The 19445-nt window shown below is 38.2% G+C and overlaps 1 protein-coding gene across 1 annotated transcript in view; it reads right to left on the reverse strand.

Moving 5' to 3' along the window:
* Window positions 1-302: 302 nt before the first annotated feature.
* Window positions 303-19445, reverse strand: part of cct7 (chaperonin containing TCP1, subunit 7 (eta)) — a 40469-nt gene continuing 21326 nt past the window's right edge. The window contains exons 7-12 of the mRNA XM_028801477.2: window positions 15940-16104; window positions 8967-9155; window positions 7841-7938; window positions 6933-7065; window positions 5010-5216; window positions 303-976 (exon numbers count right to left, since the gene is read on the reverse strand). Of these exons, the coding sequence (XP_028657310.1) occupies window positions 755-976; window positions 5010-5216; window positions 6933-7065; window positions 7841-7938; window positions 8967-9155; window positions 15940-16104 (1014 nt within the window). The 3' untranslated portion in view covers window positions 303-754. The remainder of the gene's footprint in view (window positions 977-5009; window positions 5217-6932; window positions 7066-7840; window positions 7939-8966; window positions 9156-15939; window positions 16105-19445) is intronic.

The raw sequence follows: 19445 nt of genomic DNA on the forward strand, positions 1-19445 counted from the left end.
TGTCCATGCCCTGTTCATTTATTTTTAGTATGTGCCAAAACTTGTGATAATGACTAGTACTCGTATTTCCTTTTTCCTGAAAGCGTACCACATTATTAATAAAGTTTGTGTCAGCTTCAGTGAGCACTTGACCAGCCATTACCATCCACCAAACAGCAGTGAGGGGGAATGACCATTTATTTGCAGGATGACTTAAGACTAAAACTCCAAGCTACTACTATAAACAAAAAATAAATTTGAATATCACCATGAAGCCTAACAACACATCGGGTGGTAAAATAATGCCATATAAAACATCTCTTTCAGAAACCATTGTTTATTTGTCATCATAGTAACAAAGACCTCCATTAAACTGAAATAAATAAGACATGGCTGACAACACAATATCCTGCTGCCTCTGAAGGTGTTTTCTAGGAGCTTCTCATGACAACAACTTGAGTGGTCATCTGTTATGATGGAAGTGAATGGAATTCTGAGCCCAATGTCTAGACCTCTAGTTTAAGTTACAGTGTACAGTCATGACAGAAGCTGTCAAGAGGTTATCACCCTTAATCAAAAAAATCATGCTGCATGGGATGAATCACTGCGTGTTTACTCCTTTTCTAGAAGGTCTGAGCTGTTTAATATTAAGTATGAATTTAATTTTGTGAATACCATCTTATGCTGCCTGTTATACCAGTGAAAGTGCTCCTTGGCAGACAGCAAAGTATCTGCTCTGCTTTTGGCCTTGCCCTACTTTGTAGAACAGCACTCTCTAGTGGGCATGTGGTCTTCCACGGCCTCGGCCAGCTGTGGGAGGTCCATCCACGACAGACCGGGGATTCTTAATGGTTTCATCTACAGACAGGATCAGGCAGGCAGCTTCTGAAGCAGCAGTCAGTGCATTAATTCTAACAATGGCTGGCTCCCACACACATGCCTCAAAATTATCAGCAATGTCTTCATTGTTAACATCCACTCCATACCACATTCCACCCTGTAAAACAAAAAAGGCACTGTTTAATTAAAGTCTTCAATTTATTTCCTCTTTTCCCTTGTAACTGCTGGTCATCTGCTGAAGTGCACAATAAATGCGAGGTGAGACAAATGTAAATTGTGAATTTTTTTCCTCCAAGAAAACAAATTTACTGCATACGCAATATAAAAATCCTGTTACCTAAACAAATCACTTGATGTAGAATTTAAATGTTTGCTTTAAACAGTTGTTTAAAAGCAGAGATTGGAAACTTTCAGTGCAACTTATAGTTCAATGGTCATAGCAGGTTTTGCACGTCACCTGGAAACGACACCTAATTCAACATTTCTGCAGATTTCCAAACCAGCCTGCAACTACCATCTTTTATATTTATTTATTTTAATTTGTTAAATCCTATTTGATCCAGATAAATTACATTTTAAAACAGCTAAATAATGACATTCAAATATAAATTTCAGTAAAACAATTACAAGACTTGAATAAAAGTTCAATCAGCACAACAAATGATCTTGTATTATCATTGAAACAATTGAAATAAGCAATCATAAATCATAACACATTAACCCTCACCAAGAACAGAGATCAACTTAAAATATAAAATGGGGGGCGAGTGAAGAGGGCGACACATTGTGTTACAGAACTTTTTTTATCCACGCACAGTTTAGTTGACACAGAAGCAGAAGCTCAGCAAAGTGAATTTAAAACAATAATAAAATCTTGCCAAAGTAGATCTGCACAGTACAAAGAAAAATTTTCAGGTTTTAAATAATAAAATTAATATTTTGCCATTGAGTTATGGAAGGCACATTAGGATTATTTTTCTTGAGTAGAACTAGTTGAAGCGCTAACAGTGTAGTGTTAGAAATTGTGGTCAGCTTACCACAAGTCAAGATCACCCAAAATAACTCCAAAGACTGCTGTAGGAGCAGTTCCAATGACTGCACATCCTACACTACATGATTCAAGTAGATAAGAAAAAAAAAAATCTTTTGCCAGAATAGCTTTAACTTCTGACAATCCCAAAACAAATGCCTGAGCAAAGTTGGAGCCACCTTGCAAAAATAAGTGGGGTCCAATCCGTGATAAATTTTAAATATCCTTAAATTTGAAAAGATGCATGTAGTTTGCAGATTTTTAGATTGCTTACTGTATGTTCTACAAAAATTGAAGAAGAGTGTTTTAAATGATCAACTTCCACTCCTTGACCTAGATACCAATAGACACATCTTTTTTAGCATTGCCAAAGGTATTCTAGGGCCAAACTCTACAAAAATATTTGAGAAAGTCTGGATGTTATTAAAATTGTTTTCCTTACCCACTAAAATACTTATAAGCTTTATAAATACAAGCACTGGAACTGGATTAGGAAAGTAAGGGAAATTATTTTTAACCTTTTAACTAATTTCTGTACTTTTAGATAGAAAAACAAGTGTGCCGAAAATACCTTATTTACTACAAAGCTGATCAAAAGATCTCTGAAGGTTGAGGTGCCAGAGTGGTCCTAATCTTAAATGCTATGCAGTTAAGGGAGTGCTCAAATGAAAAAATATTGCGTAATGGGGCAACAGACAATAGAGTCTTCATTAAAGTGTTTTCTACATTGATTCCACATTTTGAGTGAGTGAAGAACAATTTGGCTACTATTATAGTGGCAAATTTTATTAAACACCAAATGCAAAGCAGAGCACACAAAGAAGGCTTCTATCAGTTTTCAACTTGGTGACACACCAGTGAGGACACCAGTAGAAATTAAGGGGAAGTACATTTATGAATGAAGCCAGGCAATGCTTCTTTACTCAGAGTTGTTAGAAGCTGGAACAAACTACATAGATATATAAAGTAGCTGAAGCAGAAACCTTGACATTCTTTAAGAAGCATCTGGATGAGATGTTGGGAGAGCTTAGCTATTAGCTTGAAGGCTTCAATTGTCTCCTCTTGTTTAACAAATGTATTCTTGTATTTTTATTCCAGATTCAACAGCGCCAATGCACCCTCATGCACTGTCTTAAAATTATAAAGTTTGCAACTCAGTAATATAGTTGGAAGTCTGGCAATGCCAAACCACTTTCTGCTTTGATCTTCGGAATGATTACTCTTTTAAATACTTGGGCCTGTTTTCCTTCCACATAAATGGGCTGATAACAGAATCCACTTTTTAAAAAAAAAATAATTATAGTAATAATTTGAAACAGTACCCAAATTTTAGGAGGATATTCATTTTAGTTGTATTAATCTTGGCCGCCAAGGACAGAGGAAGAGTTGAACACTTATTGACATATTGTTGTTTACATCAAATGGCCAAATTTCTTTTTAAAAAGACCTTTAACCTTCTTTGTAACTGTAACTCCCAAATACTTAAATTGTTCTGAAGAATCAGTGAAAAGCCTTCTAACGCAGTATCACGTGAAAATGATTTTAGTGGAAAAAAACATGCTTTTCTCCAGATTAATTTTAAATCCAGAGATCTTATGAAAGTCATTTAATGTCTTCATTAAGATTAGCAATGACACATTTGGGTCAATGTTATAAAGAATCATATTGACTGCACAGAGATCTCCTTTGTACTATTCCTTTCCTGATAATTACCTTTATTTCTGAGTTTTGTCATAGACAAATGGCAAGCAGTTCAATAGCAAATGGAAACAGCACTAAAGATAGTGGACAGATGAATGAAGTTTCACATTCTAATATGAAATAATCTTTACTTAAATTGTTTTCCCCACATAGAGATTTTTGGTCTTGAGTAAAGCAATTAACCCACACTACAATATCTGGACTAAAACCAAATTTGTGCTGAACAGTAAAGAGATATCCCCATTCTGCTTTACTGAAAGCTTTTTCTGCATTTAGAGACTATGTTGACGACAGTTGCTGGCCTGTAATAAATCATGTTTAGTCTTGTAGTATTTGTTAGGGGACACTTTTTCAAAAATTCTTGTGAGAACTTTTTGTCATACAATGGGCCAAACATCATTATTAAGTAAATAGTCTGTAAGATGCACATTCTTGAGTGTTTAGAAAGGTGCCTACAAATAAATAAAATGTATTATTATTCCATAGAGTCTTTTCATTGGAAATACAGAGATTGATATCATCTGTAGGACATGAGGTAGAACAATGTGTTCTTTTGCTGCTTCAGACATAGCCACCATTAATAAAGCATGCTTAGGAAATATACTTTTGTAAAATACTGCTGGATAATAATGACTCAGTAGTTTGTCCAGTTCCAAGCAGTGTGAAGTTGTTGCATTTCTAAATTATCATAAAAGTTACCATGACCCTCCACATCATTACACTCTGATGTACATAGAGGTTAATAATATTCCTAAAATATACTGTATTAGTAATCTCTTTATGCTTGCTGAATTTTGTCTGTTTTACATTTCTAATCCCTGCAATTCTATTTTTTGCACTACCTGTTCATGTATTTGTTGAACTAATTCTTGTTAGCTTTTTCTTCAAGTTTGTAATAATAGCACCACGACTTGAACATTAGTTGTTCTGTTTCTCCCGTTTGTAGCGACAGCCATTTTTATACAGCGTGTCATTGGGCGAGTGTGTAGATTTTTTGTCAATTTTGGAAATCTCTAATTAATTCTGATGTATGTTTAGTTTAGTTTGCATGAGATAATGGTATAATCTGTCCCCTTAAATACAGTATGCCTTCAATGCCTCACAAAGTGCTCTCTTATATATCTGGATTTGCATGAAATCCCTACAAATTATACTAAAAAAAAAAAAAAAAAAAATCAGGCTGAGAGTTTACAAATTTACTGAAATTGTTTTCTAAAATTAAAACGTTCAGTCACCCAATTATATGTTGCATCTAGTGACTCATTTGTGGAATAGGAGCAGATGATCAGAAATTTTTACAAGATAAGAAAGGGTAAAAGGTTGTTCTCAAGAAAATAATTTGTGAATAACTATGAATACTGTTAAGAAGAATTAATATTCCATCCAATTAGGGTAGAGATATCTCCAATTTTTAAATTTTAATGCATTCAATAGCTTTATCCCATACTAGGTAACTCACCTGTGCATGCTTAGCTCTAAGTTTATTCAGAATGTTTGTAGCATCAAACCCAGCATTGTCACATAGCTGCCGGGGAATAATTTCTAGTGCCTTTGCATAAGCACCAATCAATAGCTGCATCTTTCCTGGAATGGTACGAGAGTAATCTCGAAGATACTTTGACAGCTCCATTTCAATGGCACCACCTCCTGCCACAACAGAATCATTCTAAACAAAAAAAAGAAACCAAAGACAAATAGTATCTTACAGAAAGAAATAATTATTTTACAGTTTCACACAGATAAAAATATATAATCGGTTTTGAAAACTTTGTAATTATACATGAAAGCAGAAATAAAAAGGTTACTTAAAACTGGAAAAATAAAAAAAAGTGTCAAAAATATGTGCGTATTATACTGCGGAAATTTGGCTGTTCATTATCCAGCATAGCCTTATAGGATAAATGGACTTGTCTCACTGGCAAAAAAATGGATCTGGCAACATTTAAAGTTGTGTACAAATATATATATTTTTAGTACTGGTGCATGTGCAGGTTTAGTGACTTGGCTAGGTTCAAACAGGCAGCACAGTTGTTGGAATACATACTACACAAGTCATTCCAATAGTAAAGTTAAAAAAAAAAAAAAAAGTTTAATATTAAGAGATCAAATCAAAAAGCTAAGTAAAAGGCTCAGTTATTAGATGCAGTCTTGACCCACTAGAGCTATTAGCAAAAGAGAATATGAAGACAAAACTGAGTGCCCCAATGCTGTATATCCTCTCTGTGACACACTATAGCACTTTTCAGACTATAAAGTTATTTAGCAGATGTGTGTCAAGAAACGCTGCTGGGGCTCCTTTACACCAAAAGCAATACATCTATATAATGCCTCACTCCTCTTTTTATCTCTAGCCCAGTCAAAACATCTTTCCTTTTAGTATTCTTGTTTGTGATTGTTTGCTATAATATAGATGTATTTAATTATTCTCTTATTTAATGAGTATTGGTATTAGTAATGGTATTAGGAAGGTGGTCTTTGTCTTACAAACTAGGAATTCTGCCCAGAGTTCACATCAGACAAGATGCTCTTTAGGTCCTTTAAAGGCCATTCTATAAATTCTTGGGGGAATTAGCCACTCTTACTACAAATGCCTGATTGATGGAGTTCTGCTGAGATTTTCGTTCTTCCAACAGGTTCTTCCATCTAAGCAGAGGACTTCTGAAGCTCTGTTTGAGTGAATATTGACTTCTTGGTCACTTTTCTGTGCAGGTTTCTTCTTGCCCAATTAGTCAATTTGGCCAAACAGCCAATGCTAGGAAGAGTGCTAGTGGTTCCAAACTTATTCCATTTTACAATTATTTAGGCCACTGTGCTCCTGAGAACACTCAAAGCTTTAGAAATGGTTTTATACCGTTGCCCTTATCTGTTCTTCACCACAATTTTGTTATAGAAATCTACAGAGTTTTCCGTCGATGTCATGGCATGGTATGTACTGTGGGACCTGCTATACACAGGAGCACTTGTGCTTTTCTAAACTATGTCTAATCAATTCAATTACCATAGGTGGTCTCCAATAAAGTTCAATACACACTTCAAGGTGATTAAAACATACATGATGTGTTCACAATTTGAAGTGCCACTATTTGAATGGGGGATTTCAGTTTATCATTTTTAATAAATCTGAAAAACTTTCTGAACACATCACTTTGTGATTATGGTTACTGATTGTAGACCAATGGGCAAATATTGCAAATTTATTCATTTAAAAAAAAACTGAAAACACAATAAGATATGCAAAAAGTGAAGAGGTCTAAATACTTTCTGAATATACTGTATATGGAATACATTTTAAATGTTTAAGTCATCCTTTAAATAATCTTAATATTAAAAATACTGTACAACAATAGTACAAATAAAAACAAAAGCGTTCAACAAAAGTCACCTTTATTGTTCTTCTGACTATCATTATAGCATCGTGCAAAGATCTCTCTGTCTCTTCCATGAACTGCTCAGAGCCCCCTCTTAAAATAATTGTACAGGTCTTGGCCTTTGGACAACCTTTAAAGATGTTATACCTGGAAAGGAAAATAAAAAATAAGTATATCTTTGTCATCACCATAACCAATCTGAAGCAAAGTTAATGAAGCACTGGTCACTTTTTTCTTTGTTGCCAAATGTAGGTATTGTTAATAACACAGTTTACTGATTGTCAAATATAGAATTGCAACAGAATGAACTTAACAAAGATCAACAGAGCTTTTTAATGCAGGAGATGACAAATTTTTTCTCTTTAACAGAAACATTAGAATATTCAAACAGAGATCCTCTGCTTGTAAATATATATATTGTGAAAAGTACCATATACAATAAAGATTTTTATTTATTTATTTGTGTATCTGGACACACTGAAAGTTTTAAACGGTTCCTTAAAATGTATTCTTAAATCTCCAAATAGCAAGCATGTTTGACTACATTATGACCATTGGGTAACAGGAGTTGAGAAAAGCAAAATTTCAACCTACACGTTTGACGTATAAAATAACTATGGGGCCCATAATTATTAGGAAAAGGAAATTCAAAGTCTACCTGAACTAAGCCATCCGACCATCCAAGCCAACACCTGAGCATTCTATAACATACTTAGGTACTGACTAAATGACCATAATTTTGGTGAAATACAGCAATGATCAAGACAGTGTGGCATGCTTCTGCTAAAAACAGATGTTCTACCAGTAGGTAAACCTAATTTACAAAAAAAAAAACTGGCATAAAGTAAAACATGTCACAAATCATTCAGTAAACAAAAAACACAATTATGATGAATAAAAAAAGATAAATATTAATCTCTACCTTTCACCTCCAACCTGAACTTCTTCGAAAACCGCACACTGCCCCAAGACATCTTTAGTAAGGGAATTTACAGATGTTTGGATAGAGCCTCCACATGCCTGAAACACACAAGGAATCAAAAATTAGCACACAGTACACAATGCCAGTCAAATACATTTGTCTACAACAATCAAGGCCTGAGGATGTTTATACATTACTGCATTATGTTTTACCTCTTACTTTATCTAGCTGTGAATTTGACAGAATTTTTGAAGAATTTCTTAGGATAACACTCCTCTAAAACGTGTGTGCTTACAGCTGATCCTTGACGCTAATGACCGCAGATACTCAGGTTTATATTAGTCAGAGCTGGATCTACATTAGGCCTGAGTGTTACCCAGACCATTCTAAATGAGTTTCTTTAACCAATATAAAAAGAGAGAAAACAACTTTCCATGTCTTTATACTCAAAGACAGTATATTTCATTACCTTACAAATTAAAATCCCGCTTCCCTTTTTTGCAGGGTTCTCCCTTAAATAGTACCAAAGTATAAAAACAAGGCACTGCCAGATTCTGAAGGAAAAGTATAAAAATATGGCAGAAAAATCAAACTAGGCAAATATTTTCACTGCCTATATGTATTTAAACATGATTCATGGACTAAATAACTCAAATATTGGGAATTTAATTGAAAACAATTGAAATAGTTTATATTAAAGCGTGTAATTATCCCATCTTATGCTCCTATCACTTTCAGCAGTAATGCCCATCTGGTCAAAATGCTAATTAAAAAAAAATTAACATGGCATTTTTACCACTGCACGTTTCCTTAAAAATACATTCTGCTGAAGCCAAGAACTTCTAAGTTAGAAATTGCTGTTCTACCTTCAACAGTTAAGTACTGTTCAAATATAAAGTGGTGCAAGTATAATGTAGTTGGATCAAAACCAGCCATTAACCTTAATACCATTAACCAGCCATTAACCTTACTTAGTTACTAAAATGACTAAGTAACTACATTGTTTAAAAAAGAAAAAAAAACTATTTCTGAAATCAAGAGATCATATTTTTTTTTCTTCTTCCAGATTAACAGAGAAAATGCACTGTAATAGTTTCAGTGATGCATGAAGGACGAACAGTCATACCATCATTGTTCTTTTCAAGTCTTCTTCCTGAACCCTTCCTGCACAGAACAAATCACGATCAGCAAAGTACTGGGTGGCTACATCTCCAATGGGCAGCTTGGAAAGAATTACTTTTGCGCCTGACTTGTAGATTTTCTCCAGCTTATCATAGAGTATATTCCATTCTGCATCAACAATAGCTTGATAATCCTAATTTAGACAAAAAATATCAAAGCACACATCATTAAACAAATTAAAACAGAATTAATGAAAATATTACAGGACGTCAAAAGCACTGAGTACTGATTTTTTAGAAAATGTTTAAATATGAAATAGTAACACTGTTATTTTACTTACATTATCAATATTCTAACCCCAAGCGAGATGCAAATGGTTGAGCAATCAATGTTATAAAATCATTATACATGTATGATTACAATCAGTCTAACTCAATCTTCGAACATTAATGATAAAGGCATCACAAGATGTGGAGTTGGAGCATTTTACTTTATTATTTACTTCATTCAAAAGTCTGTTATAACATTTTTGTTTAATAAATGGGTTTGTAACAATAAGTCATATTCAAAAATAACAGTGATTAAAGAATCCAATTGCATGTGGATTACATCAGATGTGTGCTTTTTTACAGCACTTTAAGTTACAAACAGAGCAGATATGCTTGTGGTGACTCAATAGCTTTCGTACACAACAGAGTCCACTATAAGTGATGCAAAAATGCCACCAATTGATGTGTATTAGTGGCCTGTGACTAATTTTTGTTCATTTTCTTAAATCATTTTTGAAAGTATATTCAATAAAGTAGTACCCAATAATTGGCAATAGAAAATTATTAATACCAAATGACCAAAACAAGCATAAAATCTACCAAAATTATCCCATGAAAGAAGAAAAGGAGATTAAATAAGTTCCCATCTAGTTATTAATATTAGTTAAAAATACTAATTTTAACACATTATACAAGTAAGTAAGAACTTGAACACTAAACTTACGGTATAAATGGTTATGAAAGGTACATGATGTGCAAAGAATAAGGAGCTTGTCACGATTGTTAGTGTGTATCTGGAACTGATAGATCAGGTGCTTAAGCCACTGAAGCCTCCCACCTGCTGATGCCACTGTCCATTTATAAACCCATCCTGTGTTTATATCAATTAGGGGTCTGCAATCCTGCAAGACCCAAGGTGATTACTTGCGATGTGGGAATGATTTTCAGTACTGTGGGCAGGAGCTAGAGACTAGGAAATTAAAATAAAATTTAAAGCAGAATGTACAATCATTCTGTATGTGTATATAAACACAGAGAAAATATATAAAGCATCATGCATGCGCAGTAGTGAAGGGTCAAACTAAACTGACATTCTTGCCAATACGGTAAAAAGTAAAAAAAATAACGCTAAAAGCGATTTTGTTTGCAAGGATACATGTCTTTATGACACAGTGTCTGGAGAGTGCTATATTCAACTTGAGCAGCACCTGGAAAGTCTGAAGTAGATTAAAGAGACGACTGTATGACAGCACGTGGTACTAAAAGCACAAAAACTGAGAAAGGAAATATTGTACAGGACATGCTAGTGACTAGAGTCACTAATTTATGGGTATCCTGCCAAAACGAATATTTCGACCGAAAACTCTGAGAAAACCTCTTTCAGATTTGCTACCATCCATTATATAATTGAGAACAGCAATCTTGTGTAAAGGGGGCATTTTGTGACCCCATCTGAAGTAAGCACAATTAAAAAGGGTGAAAACTTTTGCATAACAGTTTTTGGAATTGACTATTACTAACCGAGGAGCAAAAAAGATCGTTGGTTTGCGCGGCTACACTAGATTAAACTGTAATGGCCACATTCTTTACACTATTCTCTCAAGTGCTTTTACCCCATCAGTGATAGAGAAAGTAACCGAAGTTCCACAGCTTCTGGTCAAAGCAAAAATGTTAGGCAGGTATTTTAAACATACTGGACAACAAGGCAAGCTTACGAGGTCACTGAAACAGTCTGTAGAGGCGAGATGGAACTCTAATTTCAATATCCTGGATTCAGTGTTGCAGCAATCTGACGATTGTCCACATTAACAAAAACATACAACTGTAGTCTCTTTTCTGAAACCGTTCAAAGATGTGTTGACTGATTTAGGATCAGATATCCATATTACTAACCGAGAATGCTAAACCGGATGATGGACGCAGGCACATCCGGCCATGGGCCGTAGCTGCAAAAAGACGTACTGCGCAGGCGCAAAAAGAGTCCGCGAGAGTCGGAGAAAGGCGGAGAAAAGAGGGCGACAAAAGCGGATAAGGGGCCGCGAGTGGCGGACAAGACCACAGAAAAAAGGAGTGAGCACATACAAAAAGGAGAAATGAGGCGCAAAGTCAAACGCAGGAAAAGCACGAAACACATTGCACACGAAACTAGACCCGAAAAAAAAAAAAAAAAAAAAAAAGAGGCTCGCGCACAACAGCAAGGCAACCCCCCTCCCCCAGGCACCGGACGAGACACACACCAAGAGGGGGATTCAACAAGCCCATGGAACACAAAAAAAAGAACACAAAACCACCCCACAGACCCTACAAGCGAGGGACGGGACACACACAAAGAGGGGGATTCAACAAGACACAGGAACACAAAAAGAAAGAAGACGCTCGCGCAACAACAATCCCCCCCCCTCCCACATCCATAAGAAGTCACACCCAAAGCCACATATTCTAAAGTGAACGTCAGCACCTTCACACTAGACAGCATAGGTGTCAGCATTGGTGGATCTCCTTACAATAAAGCACTATTAACCGTTCAACTGCAGAAAAGGAAACATATTAACAGTGACTGCGACCCTCCTTATTACTTATCCATATTTCGGATGCTGAGAAAGAAACAAGTCATGAATACACGATCACGGGTTTAAAACGAAAAGGAAAGGATAACAGGAACAAACACACGAACACGAAAGAAACAACAAAATAGACGGCTATGCAGCATAGGTGGATCTCATTACAATAAGGCACTATTAACCGTTCAACCGCAGAAAAGTCTCCATATTAACAGTGAGTGCAATACTCCTTATTACTTATCCATATTTCTAAAAGAAAAAATGGCTCGACTCCAAAAACGCAAAGCTCAACTAAAGCTTCTAACTAACGATGTACCTAAAAGTAAAAACTTTATGAACTGCGTTAGATCCTACAATAGTTCATTTGCTTTTAGTAAATATCAGGCCACCAAAAGGCAATGGCCAATACTGCTTTCCCATATGTGCACAAATACTGCATCGCATTGGAACAGTGCAACCTGAAACAAATCAACAACGCAAATATGCACAAATCTACATCCTAGATCCACATGACGCAAACTATCAATCAAAGTGCTGCATCGCAACAGGCACGGATTCAAAACAAAACACCTCCCATCTCAGACATACGTTAACGGCAAGGAAGGCTACAACGGGCGTCTCACACAGCACAGGCAAATCGATTACACCTCCAAAACAACACGTCCCAAATACTACACATGCAACAACGCGCCTCTCAAACGGCACAAGCAAAACATACACCAGGAAAAATCATTCGGATTAATGAATGTCATATGCAATCATTGTCATTCAGTTCACTTCCCTGAAGAAACAACTGGCAATACAAGTAATACATTTAGACGTTGTTGTCAAAAGGGTCAAATTAGACTGCCTCCTTTACATTCATATCCTGAATATCTACAGAAGATTCTAACTGACGATGTACCTGAAAGTGAAATCTTTATCAACTGCATTAGATCCTACAAATCGGTATCCACTATGAACATTAACGGTGGCACTGCACGTGACATCCGTCTTCAAAAAATGTTGTTTATTGATGAATGTACAATGGCATGAAGTCACTTACTCAACACCATTCATAAACTTCTACAAACGTTTATGAATAATAATATTCGATTTGGAGGAAAGGTACTTTTATGAGGAGGAGATTTTAAACAGTGATTAGCTATTCTTCCAGATTCCATGCACTCAGCTATTGTTCAGTGCACCTTAAAATACGCAGACAATTGGCATTGCTTTCAAAAGATACAGTTAGTAAAAAAGATACGATGTCCAGAACCAGATCATAACAATTGCTTATTACAACTGAGAGATGGTACACTCACCAATACAGATGGACTTCAGCCACATATTATTACAATTCCTCAAGCCTTTATCTGCGACGACTTAGTTACAGAGAGATTTGGAACAGCAATCTCATTAGACCAAATGCCCCTTTTAACACAACGCACTATATTATGTCCAAAAAATATTAATGTGGAAAACATAAATACCCAAGTCATTCCATTACTTCCTGGAGAGACACAACTCTTTCTAAGCTCTGACAAAGTTGACTCTGATCACGATAATGACCATCTTCATTGACCTTACAAGTTCTGACCTGGAATTACCTTTTACACTTAAATGGCGTGTACAAAGAAATTTTCCAATAAACCTTTACACTGTGCCACACACTTTATTGTTTGCTTTCTATTTGCATCATCTACACCGTCACACTATTCTATATCTCATTCATACATCACGCTCTTTGTCATTCCCAACACCAGGGGTTGGCGAGCGAAGCGAGCAGGGGGCGGAGCCCCCTAGTTACGACAACTGAAAGAACTTGTCAACAAACTGTTCAGAGCCAAATCCTATCCAAATGCTCTACAAAGTAGCAACATTTGTCAGCACAAAGCTTCATTTTCTATATCTTTTATTTAAGATGTTCTCAAAGGCACAGGAACAATAAGAGATTTGTAATAACTACACTTTAATGCTATTGCACTTAATCAGTGAGTGCAGGAAAATTTACTGCATAACTTTTAGGAATACCATCTTTCCTCCGAGATCTAGCCAGCAGTTGAGATGCAAGTACATTCACAGTGCTTTGCTTGGTTATAGTGTGCTTGTATTGATAGACAAAAAGTACAGTGAGCTGTTTAAAAGAAAAAAAAATACTGTTACTGTTAACAGTAATATGCGGACTAGAAAAGCTTATATTTTAAGCACTCCTTATATGTGCGACTTGTACACAGACAGCACCTACCTTCCATGTCCATTCAACATTTTTGTGGAATGAATAGCAAATATTAACAGACTGCACTTTATTTCAATATAGAATAATAAGCGGTGGCCTACTTACAAAGTTTTAAAAAGACACGTTGCTTACACTGTTCTTTAATTGTTCCTTTCAGTGCTCAGAAATTATTTAAGTCCCATACGAAGATCTGTATTAAATACTGATGAAGCAGAATAGTTGCAAAAAAAGTGAAAATGACAACTGGGACAAACAGGGGAAAGCTTCAGCCACCTCCTTCTACATGATCATGTTAAACAGGCTTACCAGCCATACATGACATTTTTCCTTAATGGAAGCAATGTGTTTCTGCTGGGTGGGAGCAGAATATATGCAGGAGTGGGCTGGCGCAGGGATGAGTACTGCTTGTATAATTGCTTTCCCCTTCCATTTATTTCCAGAGGAGTGACTTTTTTGTAATCTTATTAGCTTACCTAAAGCTGCAGGAGAATGGTGCTGCTGTGAGAGCTACATGCACTGGACATATGAGAGGCTGTCAGACGAGGAAAATATACAAAATATACAATTTCAAGCGACTATTCTCAAAATAAAATTGAAACAGTACAATAATTCACAGTTCCGCTAAGAGAATTTCTACATTTTAAGATTTACAAGTTTGTAAATTTGACAGTGTTTTAAAATTTTCTTTGAATAAGTGAGACATCTCAATAAAAATGGTCCACAGAGGGCTGAGTTGTTTCATGCAGAAAGACAGACAGAGAGGCAGATATGGGCTTTTGCAATAGGTGCTTCATGGCATTTTATGTAAAAGCACCTAATAATGATAAACCTTCTACAAAAATAAACGTACAAAGGAAACACTGTTTCAGGGGAAGATAGTGATTAGCGCTATTTTGCACAAAGAATACTTGCAGTGAATATTACTCACATTTTTTTTTTTTTTTTTTTTTTTTTTAAATACAGTACTAGTAACTGCTATGTTTAAATTGCCTTTATCTTTGGTAGTTTCACTGGAGAGAAAAGTAACATGACTGTTTTACCTTATATTAAACTGAATGAAAAGAATTTTCAGTTTTAAACAGGACCGAATTCTAAAAAAGTTGTTTGTACCATATCTCTTTGTGTCCCGTTTTGTATGCACCTACAGACTGCACCCACAGAAATTCGGGCCATTCATAGCTCCTGGAACTTTTTTAGCTACTACTCCATGGTATGTACTTTTCGTTAAACCAGGAAGTATAATGGGTGAGGCTTAGGCAAAGAATTGTGCCAACTGGCTGACTACAAGCACTGGTGCAATCTTACAAATCTGGAGTTTGGAGAGTTATTGGTGAAGATGGAGAGTCGCACTTCGCCCGCATTGCTCTTCATAGTTGCCTCCCTAGTGCATGGCATCAAAGCAATTAATCCCAATGCGCCACTCTACGTCTCCCCACACCCCGTGAAGTCACAATTGGTTCAAAACAATAATTTGGAGGGTGTCCATTGTGAACTCCTAATCATGGCACACTTCATTCACACAGCATTACTCTTCATAGCTGCCCTCACCTCCAGCGGATCCACTCCATGCATTGTGTCAAAGCAATAATATAACCCTTGAAGTTGCGACTGTTTTGAAGCAACAAGTGTGGAGGTCCCCTGTGAACTCCCAATTACACTGCATCAACTAATTTTTGCATTGAAATTTCAGTTCCTGTTCTGTGGTGGGAATGCAACACATGAAAGTGGCCAGGGAAAACATTGTGCAGGAACTCATTGGCTCCTAAGGTATGAAACAGTCTATTAATTATTAAATGTAACATAATTAATCCTCTTCCATTAACAATACTGATTTTTGCCATTGATAAATAAAGCTTATCAACGTCCCATAGTTTAAAAATCCCATTTAAAAACAAACCTTCCAGAGGAAGATAAACACACTCAACTCACCTCTACAGACTTAACTCGGACTTCTGCATTATCCTTTTCAGCTTTCAGTTCAAGTTCTACATTTAGGAGGGCAATCTTTGGATTTTCATACTTCTTAGGCTGCATTTCGAATCCAGCATAAGAGAAGGTTTTCTTGAAAGCAACTCCAGCAATAAGCTGAGAATCCTATATAAAAAAGTAAAAGCCAACATTGCAGATAGTTAAATATCTTCAAATATTACTTATAACGACCAACAGTAAGAACAAAATCAATTTTTTTTAACAAAACAACCAAAAGGTATGTTCAAGGTACTAACTTCATATTATGTGCATTTACTAATTAAAACCTCCTCTTTCAAGTGGTGTGATTATTTATGGTAGACTGCGTCATGCCTCATAAAATCAGAAATTTTGACTTCTTTGAAGAGTGCACCTAGTTGCCAAAGAAGAAATATGAGTAATAACTATCAAATTTGAAAGATATGATGTAGTTTAGTGTGAAGATAGACAGGGCCAAAGTTGCTCTAATGCACATTTTTATATAATTTTAAGCAAGACCTAAACTGGCAAAATGCAAATCTGGACTAAATATTTTAGAAGCAAAAGACATAATACAAAATACAATCCCTAAACTTTTCATGCATCTAGCATTAACAGATCAAAAGTTATTTATGCAACAATGTCATTTATTAATAGAACTCATAAGTAAAATTATTTCCACAAATCCTTTTTAAAGCCCCCATATCTCAAACTGATGAGCATACAAGCCTAAATTTTGCACAAAGGCATTATACTTTCAACAAGTATGAAGCTAATTGAAGACAGTCATACTGGCATTGGGTGAATCATTAAGATGCTTAATTTTCTGAAAGCCAATAACAATTTCCATTCATCCATCCATCCTGTTCCGCTTATCCTAGATCAGGTAGCGGGGGCAGCAGCTTGAGCAGAGATGCCCAGACTTCCCTCTCCCCGGCCACTTCTTCTAGCTCTTCCGGGGGAATCCAAAGGCGTTCCCAGGCCAACCGAAAGACATAGTCCCTCCAGCGTGTCCTGGGTCTTCCCTGGGACCTCCTCCCGGTTAGACGTGCCCGAACACATCACCTGCAGGAGGCATCCTGATCAGATGCCCGAGCCACCTCATCTGACTCCTCTCAATGCGGAGGTGCAGTGGCTCTACTCTGAGCTCCTCCCGGATGACTGAGCTTCTCACCCTGTCTTTAAGGGAAAGCCCAGACACCCTGCGGAGGAAACTCATTTCAGGCGCTTGTATTCACGATCTCGTTCTTTCGGTCACTACCCACAGCTCATGACCATAGGTGAGGGTAGGAACATAGATCGACCGGCAAATTGAGAACTTTGCCTTACGGCTCAGCTCCTTTCCAACATGAGAGACCGATGCAGAGCCTGCATCACTGCGGACGGTGCACCGATCTGCTTGTCGATCTCCCGCTCCATTCTTCCCTCACTCGTGAACAAGACCCCGAGATACTTGAACTCCTACTTAGGGCAGGATCTTGCTCCCAACACTGAGAGGGCACTCCACCTTTTTCAGGCTGAGGACCATGGTCTCAGATTTGGAGGTGCTGATTTTCATCCAAGCCGCTTCACACACAGCTGCGAACCGATCTAGAGACAGCTGAAGATCACAGCCTGATGAAGCAAACAGGACATCATCATCTGCAAAAAGCAGTGACACAACCCTGAGCCCACCAAACCAGACCCCCTCAACACCCTGGCTGCGCCTAGAAATTTTGTCCATAAAAGCTATGAACAGAATCGGTGACAAAGGGCAGCTTGGCAGAGTCCAACTCTCACTGGAAACAGGTTCGACTTACTGCCAGCAATGCGGACGAAGCTCTGACACCAGCTGTACAGGGACCGAACAGCCTTCATCAGGGGGTCCGGTACCCCATACTCCCCAAGCACCCCCCACAGGATTCCCCGAAGGACACGGTCGAATGCCTCTTCCAAGTCCACAAAACAAATGTAGACTTGTTGGGCAAACTCCCATGCACCCTCCAGGACCCTGCCAAGGGTGTAGAGTTGGTCCACTGTTCCGCGACTAGGACGAAAACCACACTGTTCCTCCTGAATCCAAGGTTCAACTATCTGATGGACCCTCCTCTCCAGGACCCCGGAATAGACTTTTCCAGGGAGGCTGAGGAGTGTGATCCCTCTGTAATGGTCCCCTTTATTAAAGAGGGGGACCACCACCCCAGTCTGCCAATCCAGAGGCACTGTCCCTGATGTTCATGCGAAGTTGCAGAGGCGTGTCAACCAAGACAGTCCTACAACATCCAGAGCCTTGAGGAACTCCGGGCGTATCTCATCCACCCCTGGGGCCCTGCCACCAAGGAGTTTTTTGACCACCTCGGTGACCTCAGTCCCAGAGATGGGAGAGCCCACCTCCGAGTGCACAGGCTCTGCTTCCTCACTGAAAGGCATGTTAGTGGGATTGAGCAGGTCTTCGAAGTACTCCCCCCACCAACCCACAACATCCCGAGTCGAGGTCAGCAGCGCACCATCCCCACCATATACAGTGTTGACACTGCACTGCTTCCCCCTCCTGAGACACTGGATGGTGGACCAGAATCTCCTCGAAGCCGTCTGGAAGTCGTTCTCCATGGCCTCCCCAAACTCCTCCCATGCCCGAGTTTTTGCCTCAGCAACCACCGAAGCCGCATTCCATTTGGCCTGCTGGTATCTATTAGCTGCCTCCAGAGTCCCACAGGACAAAAAGGTCCCACAGGACTCCTCCTTCAGCTTGACGGCATCTCTCACCGCCGGTGTCTGCCAACGGGTTCAGGGGATTGCCGCTACAACAGGCACTGACCACCTTACGGCCACAGCTCCGGTCAGTCGCCTCAACAATAGAGGCACGGAACATGGCCCATTCGGACTCAATGTCTACAGTTCCACCCCTCTCTTCACCAGAGTGTCCAAGACATGTGGCCGCAAGTCCAACGACACGACGACGAAGTCAATCATTGAACTGAGGCCTAGGGTGTCCTGGTGCACATATGGACACCCTATGCTTGAACATGGTGTTCATTATAGACAATCCGTGACGAGCAAAGAAGTCCAATAACAAAACACTGCTCGGTTTCAGATTGGGGAGGCCATTCCTCCCAATGACACCCTTCCAGGTCTCATTGTCATTGCCCACGTGAGCATTGAAGTCTCCCAGCAGAACGAGGGAGTCCCCAGAATGTATGCCCTCTAGCACCCCCTCCAGGTACTCCAAAAAGGGTGGGTATTCCAGACTGCTGTTCGGCGCATACGCGCAAACAACAGTTAGGACCCGTCCCCCCTATCCGAAGGCAGAGGGAGGCTACCCTCTTGTCTACAGGGGTGAACCCCAATGAACAGGTTCCAAGACGGGGGGCAATAAGTATGCCCACACCTGCTCGGCGCCTCTCACCAATAGCCAATAGCAATTTCTGAAACAATCTATTTATTCCAAGGATATTAAAAGCCAGCAACAGTTTAAATAAAGTATATAGATTACAAGATTGATTTGCATT

The sequence above is a fragment of the Erpetoichthys calabaricus genome, chromosome 5, assembly GCF_900747795.2.
Source record: "Erpetoichthys calabaricus chromosome 5, fErpCal1.3, whole genome shotgun sequence".
NCBI lineage: Eukaryota > Metazoa > Chordata > Cladistia > Polypteriformes > Polypteridae > Erpetoichthys > Erpetoichthys calabaricus.